Source organism: Pteropus medius, unplaced genomic scaffold, assembly GCF_902729225.1.
Source record: "Pteropus medius unplaced genomic scaffold, Ma_sr-lr_union100, whole genome shotgun sequence".
In the NCBI taxonomy this organism is placed as follows: domain Eukaryota; kingdom Metazoa; phylum Chordata; class Mammalia; order Chiroptera; family Pteropodidae; genus Pteropus; species Pteropus medius.
In genome coordinates, this window is record NW_024347791.1 from 9,576,414 (window position 1) to 9,588,829 (window position 12,416).

Consider the following 12,416-nt stretch of genomic DNA (forward strand, 5'->3'; position numbering starts at 1 on the left):
TTGTCTGGCACTTGAATTGACTTTATGACTCATCTTTTCTACTTACACTCTTTCTCCTTTTCTTACACTGAAATACAAAAGAGGTTATCTGATCCTCAAAATAATTACTACAGGCAAGATCAGGAAAAAAATGACTTTTTGTTGATTAGTTGCCAGTCTGGGACACCCATCACTGATATTCAGGGGAAGAACAACCTAAGAAGTAAATAGATGGACAAGACTCATTCATTCTTTCATTCATTCATTTTACAGGTGTTTGTTGAATCACCACCCTAAGCCAGGCATGTGGTTGATATCTGAGAGAAAATGTTGAATCAAAAAGAGATAGCCCCTGCCTATGGAGTTTTTAATATCAAAATACAGGTGAGACTGTAGAACAAATATTAAAATTAGACATGATTTCAAAGAGATCAAACTAGTTATGGGAGGTTTATTTTAATAAGTCCTAGAGATCTACTGTACGACATTGTACCAATAGTCTACAATACCATATTACACACTTAAACATCTGTCAAGAGGGTAAATTTCATGTTAAATATTCTTACCACTGTGGAATAATCAAATCAAATCAAATAAAATATCAGGATACTTAAGTAGCTGGCCAAGTGACTGGCTAAACCACCAACCAGACCCCAGCTTCCTGGACTGTCTCTGTCTTTGTCTCTCTCCCCATCCACCCCTGTCCCTCTCTCTCTCTATAAATTAAGGCCCAGAACAGGGAAGTGATACAATCTGTCCAGGACCAGAATCCATATTTCTTGACAACATAACGTCTTTCAAAGAGTGAGAAGCTGTAATAATATATTTCTTCCTCTCCATTTCTCCTTGGAGATGTCTTGCCTTCTCCCAGGTTTCTCCTATCCTGGCTTATCCTAACATTGCTGGAAGATCCGTAAAGCAGAATTTGATGTTTCCTTCCTCCTTCAACAATCTTCAATGTCTCCCCATTACGTAGAAAATAAAGAATAAAATTTTTAGCCCAGCATTCAAGGCCCTTAACCATTTGGTTCTCATTTTTTTTTCTTTGTATTTCTCTTTAATGCAATCATTAATCCAATCAAGCTCAACTATTCACTCTTCTTCGTGTGTGTGACCTGGTTTCTTGCCTCACTCCTTTGCTCCGATTAATCCTTCTCTCCTGGACCACCGCCCTGAATGTCACACAAAATATCATTCGAGGCCCAGCTCCAATGCCAACAAAATCTTTCCAGGGCCCTCCTAACCAGAAGTCATCTCTCTCTCAGTTCTCCTCTTCCACATTTCAACTAACTCTGTACCGTTCATCTCTTCCCACTAGACTGTAAGCTTCCTAGGGGAAGAAACATGTCTGATTCCTTTTTTCACTACCACCATAGTACCTTATTTTGAAGTAGTTGCTAAACTAATAAAGCAATGGATATGTAAAATAATGCATACTTTTAAAATGTTTTTTAAAATCTACCAATGATGCTAATGATGCTTTCCATTTTTAATTAAGAGGAGAAAACCTAACGACTATGGAAAGACTGCTTTTGAAAAATAATCTTTAATTTTTTCAATCATTTTACTTACATCACAGATGAAGAACTGGCTGAAAACTTTTCTTCCAAAATCTATTCTGAAATACTGGTTTTATGAATATTTAAATTTGTTCTAGACAATTCTAGAATAATGATACTTTAGCAAAAAAAAGATCTTCAAAAGACATCTCATCTCATTCATAACCTGCCCTCGACCCACTGCCCAAGCCATATATAAAACCTCTCAGAAAAATAAGAACTTATCCTACTTTAAGTGTGTCCTAGGATAAATTGCTTAGAATTTCTGGTGCTCCATTCTGATAGCTCTTTCTTTTTATTATTATTATAACACAATTTCCCCCTGTCCCCACCCCCTTCCCCTTGGCAACCTTCAGCTTGTTCTCCGTATCTGTGGGTCTGTTTCTGTTTCTGTTTTGTTTTGTTGAGACATTCTGATGTTTCTTGATCCTCCCTGTCACAGCATTACTCTATGATAAGTTAAACTGAGTTACTCATACTATGATTTTATTTGTCTCTTGGGAGGCAGTGTAGCCTAGTGGTTAAGACATATGTCTTTTGAAGTCAGACTTCCTGTCTGTCTCTGGGAAAGTTATTTATTCACTCTCCATCTCAGATTTCTTGTCTATAAAGTAGGAATAATAATAGTAGTTATTTCACATGATATTGTTAAGGATTTGATGAAATCATATATGGTATTTAGCACAGTGTCTGAAACATAATAAATGATATATAAGTGTCACCATTATTTTTTCTTATTTTTCTTTGGATAGAAATTGATGATAGATTGAGAATAGTTTCTTTGAATAGAGATTGGTAATAAACAAAACAGAAACAGACCCATAGATACAGAGAACAAGCTGAGGGGTGCTGAACGCACGTGTGTATGCACACACCCCAACCGATAACCATACCTGGAGGTTCTCATTGAATGAATCTCTTTCTGGACTGGATAATCTCAACTCCTTTATGCTATATATGTTTTTATCAGACTAACTTTACAATCTTTTAAAAATTCTTCCTGTAGCCCTTCCTCTCAGTGAATTGAAGAGAGTATTTTTGGTATTTTGCTATTGCAACAAGGATCTCTGAACGAGGCCTCTAAAAGTCCCATCTATTTAACACAATTTTTTTAGAGCCATTCTCCATGCAAGTCACAATAGGCACATACTTGCATAAGACAGGTGAGAGCCTTGCCTTCATGGGGTGTACAAATTCTTACTTGCAGAAACACTCTATTTACCATTAAACAAGTCACTTACCACTCTTTCGAATTCTCTCCTCCAATAGGTCAGTATGTCCAGCTGGAAGTTTCTTATTGAAAATCTCAGCTGAACGAAGGAACATAGCTTCAACGGCAGACCCTTTCAGCAAAGCAATCTGATCTTCATGGTCCAATGTCTGAAATCCTGGATGAAGACGATAATCGAATGAGTACCAAGGAGTTATAAATGCTGTGTAATAATATTTCGTCATCATTATCATCCCCATTGATAAAAAAAATTTTCATAAAGTGATTTTGTAATTGTTTTAAGATTGGGTAGTTGAGACAATAAGTATCTATTGTTCTCTCCCAAATAGAAGTTGACTTTTTATCTTCATTGAATAGGATTTGATAAACAAGTTGGGCAAAAGAGGATGTCAAACCCACACCAAATATATAAATTATGATAAAGACAGGCTGGCCCAGATGAAGCAGCCCTCATAAATTAGAAGCAACCAGATGCTGTTTGAGCCATTATTTTAGTCATATCTGGTAACACAGGTTATCTCTGCAGGATGGAAGTATCTACAAGCCAGAAAAATCTATATGTGTGTCCAGAGGTTTAAAGGAATATTTGGCCAACTCAAAAATATTTATTCAATTTGGAGAATGGGTAGCATTAAAAGAAAAACTCCAATCAAGGTCATGTTGAAGTATCTTCTCTGAGCTCAGCACTGCACCATGCAGGATGTGGAAAATCAGAGAAATGTGGGCAAAAATTGATAATCTAAAGGAATATTAACCACCTGGAAGATCCAAAGTCCTTATCCAGGTGTATATGCTATAGTACTCAGCAGTCTCTGTGACCTCATTCCCTTCTTTCTTCCCCTTCACTCATTGTACTGGAGCCACACTGCCCCCTGGATGTGTTGTGAACACACAAGCCTGCTTTTGCCTCAGAGGTGAATGCTCTTCCCCAGTTATCCCTATGGCTCTCTGCTTTAAGGTGACCTTACCTAAACAGTACTCCCTAGCACTCACTAGTCCTTAACTGCTTTATTTTTATTCACAGAAATTACCATTACCTGACAAGATGTTATAGAATTACTTGTTTGATTATTTGTTAACTATCTGCCACCTCTACTGGAGGGTAAACTTCTTGGGGACAGACTTTGCCTGTTGTGTTCACTTTTGCATCCCCAGTACCAGGCACATAATTGGTTTCCAAGAATTACTTCTTGAAAAATTGAGTGACTGAAGGAATGAAGGAGAAACAAATACAAGCTCGGGTGTACATATGCATGCACACACCCCATGAATAGAGATAAAATAATTCCTCCAGAGTCTAAATAGCTTAGGAAAGTATTAAATAGCAATGAGAGTTAAGAGAGAGTAATGCTAAGGATCAAGAAGTAACGTCGCTAGTTTGAAGAATCTAAGCGCTCCTCTGAGGGCAGGAAATAGGTCAGGTCTCCAGCACCCTGGACAGGGCCCAGCACAGGTTAAGCTCAAATGAGCCTCAGAATGGAATGATTCAACACTGCCCTTCGTAAAACACTCTTTCATTATTGGTATTATATCACTATTATTACTCTTTGTAATAATGTCACTTGTACAATTATTATTAATTTTTTTTTTACCTTAAGGGTTTTTGGCTTTTTTTTTCCCCCTTCTGTATTTTTTTTTCCCCTCTGCTTTACTCATTAAATACACATTAATTGTACTCTTTCCCTCCCCCAGAAACCAGGTCAGGCACTGGGAATGAAGAAGTGCGTAAGATATTGCCATTGCTTTTAGATAAGCTACCTTTATATGAGTGAGATTTTTTTTTTGGCTTTAATTATTTCTTGGTTCAAAACCAAGTGACCATTTGAACAGAAAAATCTTTTTTTATAAACAACAAAAACATCATATTTCTCCCTTTTCAATGTCTTCTACAATTTTTACTCTTGTGTAATCTTGTTTTTGATTAAGATTGCCTTAAACTTAATTAGCATATAACAAATTAAGTTCCTCTTTTATTGTTAAAAAAATAAGAGAATATTAATTTTTCAATGATAATGAGAACTTTCTCCCCGCATTTTGTGTTTTATGTAGGCTTATATCTATTTATGATGCATCTAATAAAATAATAGCATAATGTTTGCAAAAGAAGGCAAATTAACCTGTCTAATTAAAATCATATGTCAGAAGTTACCTTCTTTAATTTAATTACAGTGTTATGCTGCTATGCAAGGTATTTATTATACTCTTGTAGACCATGGGATACTAATGTACTAATATATTTTTAAAACAATGAAAAAACTTAAACCTATTGGCTTAAATTACTTTAAAATTGTGTCTGAAAGAATTCTGGCCTGGGATATAAGAATCTTGCATTCCAGTTTTCATACTGGCACCATCAAATGACTGCGGATAAATCCCCATCCCTCATCCCACACATGATGAACACTAGTTCATGAAATCTTATCAATTTTTGAATCTCTTTGTTTCCTGTTCTCTCTCACAGTGCTAATGTTTTATTTCAAGCCTTCTTGCCTGGACTGAAGTAGCATATTAACTGATCCTCCTTGCCTCCAGTCCCTCCCTATTCAAATCGATCTCATGCAAACCTAATAAAGCCATATCCCTATAACATAAATCACATCCCTGTATCCCCCTCCACCCAAAAATGCCACCCAAAACTCTTTACCATCCAGGGGACAAGAATTAAATTCCTTCGTTAGGCCTATGCAGTCTGATACCAGCTTGCCTTATGTCTAACCAAGGAGACACAGACATTATGCTATAGCCACACTGAATTTTCTCTGCCATCTCTAATAATTCTATTCTTGTTCATGCCTCATTATATTTTCACAAGCAGATTTCTTAACTTGCAATGCCCCCTTTCTTCCATGCTACCTGAAACGCTCCTTTTTCTTTTAGACACAAGTCAAATATTTTTTTTTTCAGAAGCCTCCCTGTCTTTCTCAGATATAATTAGTAATTACTTCCTCTCTGTTTAAAGAGAACTTTGTATATACTTTTTATTATAGCCTCTAATAACTCTCCTTGAAGGTAATAGCTAGGTACTTAATATTGAGTAGGTATCAACAAATATTTATTATTAAATAAATAAATGGATGAATGACAGCTTTACAAAGTTTCAGTGTCATAATCTATTAGTTTGGAAGAATTATTATGTGATTTTAAATATCTCATCTAGCTCTAACATTTCATGTCTATAGTAGAAACATTAAATCAGATGTGAGATGATTCCCATTTTGCAATGAAATAGAACTGCTTCTCTCAATATCACAAGAATATTGCACAATCTAGCAGAGAAGTACATGTAACAATACCTGGCAATTTTTTTGTGAATTCCACAAGAATCTGTACATGACTGGTAGCCATTTCTGTTAAAATGAGAAAATTTTCTTCTGCACTGAATTCTTCTTTTAACTAAATTTTAAGAAAAAAAAGCAGATAATTAATAAGTAGATAAAAGTATAAAGTCATATAAAATCATTAGAATAAAGAACCAGATTTAGACAATTACATTTAAAAACCCAACTTATATTTTTCAAATCCTTGGAGAGCAATTACTTTTACCAAGATAGATATGAGACTTCTTACTCATTAGTCATTTAATGCTACTAAAAGTTTAAATGTATGGCTAAAATTCTCAGCTCTAACAATTTCAAAGTAACAGACATATGTAAATTTCACCTCCAAGGTAGTAAAAACTCCAGAAAATTTTAACTTTAAACCCATGTATTTTCACATGTTGTACATACAATTTTATTCATTATTTCCTGAGGCATCCTCTGTTTGCTATATGAATCCATAATATAATGTAGAAGATTCTGTTGATCTGGGGTGAGTTCAGTTTTCTCCTACACTGGCAAAAAAATAAAAGGTGTTAGGGAGGGTGGTTATGTCATTTTTTTCATACATATGTGCATTTATCTGGAGTAAATTAATATCATTAATTGTTGGGGGAAAAGCCGTAAATATAGCAGGAACTATGCATTGTGTTTTAATGCATAATCACTTTCTCTGGGTCCTTAAGCAAGCCATATCATTTCACTAAATTTGTCCCAAGTTGCTCATTGTCTTATCGTAAAATAGGGAAGACAAAATATTTATTTCATGTATTTCTTAGGAATAAATAGTAGTCTGAATATGAAGCCTATTGAGCTTATTCACAGAGAAGTTAGTGGAAGTTCAAGGTTTAGTCATAACTAAGGAAAAGTTGCCATATATAAACTGGAGAATCCATTGAATAGTATTCATGTAGAGCAGGGGCTGACAAACTATAGCCTATGGACCAAATCCATCTGGTTTTATAAATCTACTGGAACTCAACCACGCTCATTTGTTTATGTATTATCTATGCTGCTTTTGCACTAAAATGGCAGAGTTGAGTAGTTATGATGGAGACTAATTAGTCAAAGTCTAAAATATCGGGCCTTTTAGAGAAAAAAAATTAGCTGAGCCCCAAAGTAGAATCATCAATCTGAACAATTTAGAAACTAAACACCTCTTTCCTCTTTACTAGCATCTTTTGAAAACTGTGAATAATTGTGTCAACTTTTTGCTTCCTTATACCAAGATGTTAAAGATGAAGCACTAAGGGAAAATAATACTTTTATATAAATTATTTTTTCTGAAATAAATACAAAATAGCATATTTGAAAAATTGAATGTGGATGAAGTTTCCTTTGTCAGTAGTATAATAAATATTGAAAAGGGTATGGCTTGAATGATCATGGATTAGTGGTTTTTTAACTAACGGCAAATTAAAACTTCTCCAAATGCCCTGTGCATTATCACAATGTGTTTAGCTAATCATCCAAGATGCTGTTTCTCTATTTTGTCCCAAGTTGCTCAAAAGATTTCGTGAATAATTTGTGACCTCAGAGGGAAGGGCTTTTCTCTGTTGGTCCACAGATGTGCATTCACTGTTTAATCCATTGATAAAGACTAACTCACAAGCCTCTGTAGAGTCCACATCCTTCAGAGTTTGAGCCTCCTTTCTCAATGACAGAAAAAAACAGTCATAACACTCACTTTGAAAAATCCATTTTATACACTGAACTATTTCTATTGGCAACCTCTGGATAATAGGAGTGGAATGGAGCCAGGGAAAAGGAGAACTCTCACTTTTTTTTTTTTTTTTTACTTTATACACTGCTATTATTTGAATTTTTATACCAAAGTATGTATTCGTCTCTAGATTAAAAATAAAAGAAGTCCATTTAATATGCAACTGAAATGAAATTCTATGCATAGCTATAACTCTAATTTGAAAGCCTCCCAGCCAGATTACTATATGCCTAGAAGCCCAGCTGCTGCTGGCACTGGCAGACACCACTGCTTGTCATTACCCTGCATGACTTAGTAGTTGAGGTCACTTGTCGCAAGTCACGTCCTTCACTGTTTTCATTAATGGTGTGATCTGCATGCTGCTTCACGTTTTTTCTTAGTCGTTTAGATTTACACTGAATTTCAGTTAACAAGCCTGAAAAAATAAACATAGAGACTTAGCGAGTCACAGAAAGTACTGTTGGGTGTGCGGTCGCAAGGCAGCTGACTCATAAGATCTCCTGTGCCGTTTGCCACAGAGCCAGTTCCAGCCCTTATGATGTTTTAAGATTTGACCTTGAATAAGAAATTTACCCTCTATGAGTCTTAGTTTCTTCATTTCTAAAATGGGAATAATGTCTACCTTGCCAAGCTTTGTGTAGATTAAATGTAATCGTGTCATTTTTTAAAATGAGCTTTATAAAAAGGATTTATAATGCCAAACGTTATAAAATGTAAGGTATAATGGTCAATAAAATGGTGAATGATACTCTCCCTATTGTCTAGAGGACTTTGAAAGCTAGTCTTTCAAAATAAAGTATTAATATTATTTTTCACTCGTTTACATTTAAGAAGCATATTCAATTTTACATTACATACATAATAAGTAAATGTATTTAGTAAAAACAAATGTCAAAACCCTTCAGGAAAAATGTTAAAATCCAGTTAATTTTCAAAACTGTATAAATTATTGAGAACATAGTTAAAGATAAAAATAACTCAAGGGGACTTTGAAATTTTCTGTTGAATAATCATACAATGTCATCATTAATTTACACTTAAACAGAACTATAAAAAATAATTTAGAACAACTCTCCATATTTCCATTTAACTTTATTCTCTCAATGTTGATGAAACTAAATGCCAGGAATTCCTTAATCCAGGGAATTTAGTTTATAGGCTCATATGAAAGCTTTGCATCTGTCAGTGGATGAGTCTCCTAATATTATAGGCTCTTGTAGGTGGGATCATGAAAAATGTCTTCAGTGCTTCAGTTGGAACAAGTTCATATTTAAGTGATGAGCAACATGAACCACCCAGTATTAAAGTAAGTGTTTCCACTGCAAGATTGGATTCCCGCAGCAGGCCCTATTGCAGTCTCTTGTTTCATCTATGCTAAGAGAAGATTGTGATCAGCCACTATAAAATTTTCATCCACCCAGAGCTGGATTATTTACACTGGTCTATTTCCCCCGCTCTTGCATGCATTATTTCTCTGGGTCCATCCCAGTTGCCTGTACAGTTTGGGAACAATAGAACTGGAGTCACCTTCCAAAGGCTTTTATTTCATGTGGCATTCTCTCCCTGAATGTTATCATCTCCTTGGTGACATTTGTTTGTCTATTTGTCTTTTGAGGAAGAACAGGACATATCTCAAAATCTAAGTGGTCTGAAGAATTTGCAGAATGAAAAATTAATATGTTATATACTAGCATGCATTCCAAATTTTGATGAAGATTAAAGTTCCTCACAAAACCAGCAGTTAATACAGTGTCTTTTTTTTTTTTTATCAGATTGAAGGACCAAATGATATTAAAACTCAGGGTAGTTAATTTCCTGTGTAAACCTATACAAATTGGTTCAGAGCTGCACTAAGGGGAAAGATTCTTATAAAATGACTTGTTTAAAACTCTATTTAGACAATTCAGAGGCAGTTATACCTTATAGAGCATTCTTAATTTTTCCCACAACTGTAAATTTTATGCTAATTAAACAATAAATAAAAAGATCAAATCAAATTGGGAGGACACTTTTAGACTGTCATTCTTTTTAGCTTATTAAAACATGTTATTTTAACTGTACATTAGTGTCACTTCCCTCCACGTATAATTTATTGCACCAATGAATAACAAAACACAGCCATTTCTTTCAGGTAAGTAAAATGCTCTTTAGCTGACAGTTTGCACAATTTCAGTGGCTCATTACCCTTTTCAAGAACTTAGATGGCATAGCACATCCCTTCTTTCATGTGTGAGAAGTACCGTTCTTATTCGATGAGTTACCTGACATCTGCTTCCTTAAGAGATTTTTAGTGGAATTTAATTGCTTGATGCGAATACCTGTATACATACATTCAGCCAACATTCCCATCTCTTTGCATTTCCTTAGTCGACACTCTTGGCACTTTCTTCGCATGTACATATCCATCACACAGTTGCCCCCATTTTTACACTTGTACACGGCGTTTTTGGTAATGCTTCTCCTGAAGAAACCTGTGGAAGAAACAGCAAAAAGTAACAAGGCTGCTAACATCATCTACTCAGAAAAACTCATTAGGATCGAGATGCCCAAGCATTTTCTCATAAACCCCTGGAGAGCACCCAGGCAATCCTTGAGAGTACTGTTGGCAAAGGTACTTTCAACTGCAATATGTCATCCAGAAAGCTACTGTTTCTTTTAACTCTCAAAAATAATAAGACGCGTATGAATTGTACCCTCTCTTAGGAGAATCTTAGTTGTTTTAAAATAGATTACTTTTATTATATCTTCATTGAGGGACAATTATGTGCTGTTGTGCTTTAGGTACTGGTCATGCAAAGGCAAATAAGTCATCCCTACCTTCTTAGTGTCTACGGGTTGATTGAGGGCAAAGCCAGGCAAACAACCAAACGAGTGAAATGCAGCTTTCCTGGCTGTGGCTAGGGCAAAGGAGGCCGGGAGAATGGTCAGTTCTGAAGGAAGAGGTCAAACTCGGAAGTGAGTGTTTAGCTAAATCTTGGAAACGAGTTGCTGTTTACTAGGCAGACAGGGAGAGGTCACATTCAAGGTTTCATTTCGGTACTTAATACGTCCAGCTCGGTGTAATAATAAAAATGCCAACCTTGATTTAAAAGCAAACATCTCCCCTGAGAAGGTGTAGCCTCAGCTGCAGCCACCTTCCTAGAGTCCGGGAGCGGACATGACTGGCTGCCTTCTGCTTTTCCTTTTCTCCACTTTCCACTTCTACTTTTTCTCTTCCATCTGGCTAACTATACTTCCTGAGACTTTCAGAGTCAAGGCAGAGTGGCGAATAAGGAGAGGATGGTGGGAGGTGAGGGAAGACTTGACAGGAAAGTGCTTACTTGCCTGTATTGTTAGAAGCTGACTTATGCCCAGCAAGCTTCTAAAGCTGACTTTCTTTTCTGGGTTGGGTTCCTAGAGAACTCCTCCTATTATTGGGATACTTTCTTCTGCGATTTCTTGATGAGAGGAAATAAATCTCTATTATAGCCCATGGCTCATATCTCCTTCAGGATCTAGGAATTTGGCAATTCATCTCTATCTTCTTGACGCCAAAGTTCCTCCATGTGACCCTCTTACTGTGGACTTAAGATAACCCCATGCCGGCTTTCTCTGGTCCCACAAACTCTGTGGGGCAGAGAAATCTCTCCCACTTATCCATAAGCAGTCGGCCACCCTTCCTTGTGCCCTTCCAACTTCTCAGGTAAAATTCAGGTGGCAGAGTCCAGTCTCCCTCGGCTGCAGGGGATACGTGTCAATCCCTTCAAGTAATCCTGTTGAAGGCCTTTTCAATGGGCCTCAGGCAGCAGGACTTCCTTAACATATATATTTTACCTGGGGATGGAGAGACACCTTTTCCTAATTCTCCCAGAAGTACCATACTAAAAGTTCCAGTGGTGGCCCCCAGTGGTAGAAACCCGCATCCCACACTCACCCCTTTGCAGTGGGGATGTGGGATTCATAGCACACTAGTCACATACACCAAAATCCTTGCAGCAAGACTGCTTTATAATTTCCAACTCCTTCCCACTTCATCCCCTCAAAGTAGATGAGGTATTCAATTAGATCTTGACTACCCACTGCAAGATGGGCTCACTTTGGAATGTAGTTTCTAGTATCTTCACGCCTCAGCCAAAACTGAGACAGCAGGAATCCTTCCTATTTTAACAGCCTGTTGGAATATTATTTAATATGTATTAAGCACTCATTAGCTGATGTTCTAACCACTTCATCTGCATTTAGTTATTTAATCTTCATATCAACTTCACAATAAAGATAATATTATATGTCCTCATATTACAGATGAAGAAAAAGAGGCACAGAGAGGTTAATTACACTGGCCATGATCACAGTTAATGAGTGGACTAGGAAGATTCAAACCCAGGTAGTCACCAAAGCCCATACTCTTAAGCAATACGTTTACTCTAATTGTCCCTCTTGGGTTACAAGAGAATAGAATAACTTAATATTAAGTACCTACTATCTGAAAGCTGCATTCTCTGACCTGGAAGAAACCAAGACAAGTAAGACATTACTTGTCCTCAGAGTTTCCAACTTAGTGAGAAGACAAAGCAGTAAACTCTCAGCATAATACAAGATAGAGCAATAGGATAGCGAATTAAATAATA

At 36.3% G+C, this 12,416-nt stretch overlaps 1 protein-coding gene across 5 annotated transcripts in view; it reads right to left on the reverse strand.

The window, feature by feature from the left end:
* The window catches only part of NR1H4 (nuclear receptor subfamily 1 group H member 4), a 63,549-nt gene that overhangs the window by 10,580 nt on the left and 40,553 nt on the right, over window positions 1–12,416 (reverse strand). For 3 of the 5 annotated variants that reach the window (XM_039877991.1, XM_039877993.1, XM_039877995.1), the window contains 5 exons: window positions 10,128–10,280; window positions 8,091–8,224; window positions 6,498–6,596; window positions 6,063–6,162; window positions 2,780–2,926 (listed from right to left, as the gene is read on the reverse strand). In XM_039877991.1, coding sequence (XP_039733925.1) covers window positions 2,780–2,926; window positions 6,063–6,162; window positions 6,498–6,596; window positions 8,091–8,224; window positions 10,128–10,280 — 633 coding nt within the window. The remainder of the gene's footprint in view (window positions 1–2,779; window positions 2,927–6,062; window positions 6,163–6,497; window positions 6,597–8,090; window positions 8,225–10,127; window positions 10,281–12,416) is intronic. The other 2 variants (XM_039877994.1, XM_039877992.1) reach the window with 1 other exon arrangement.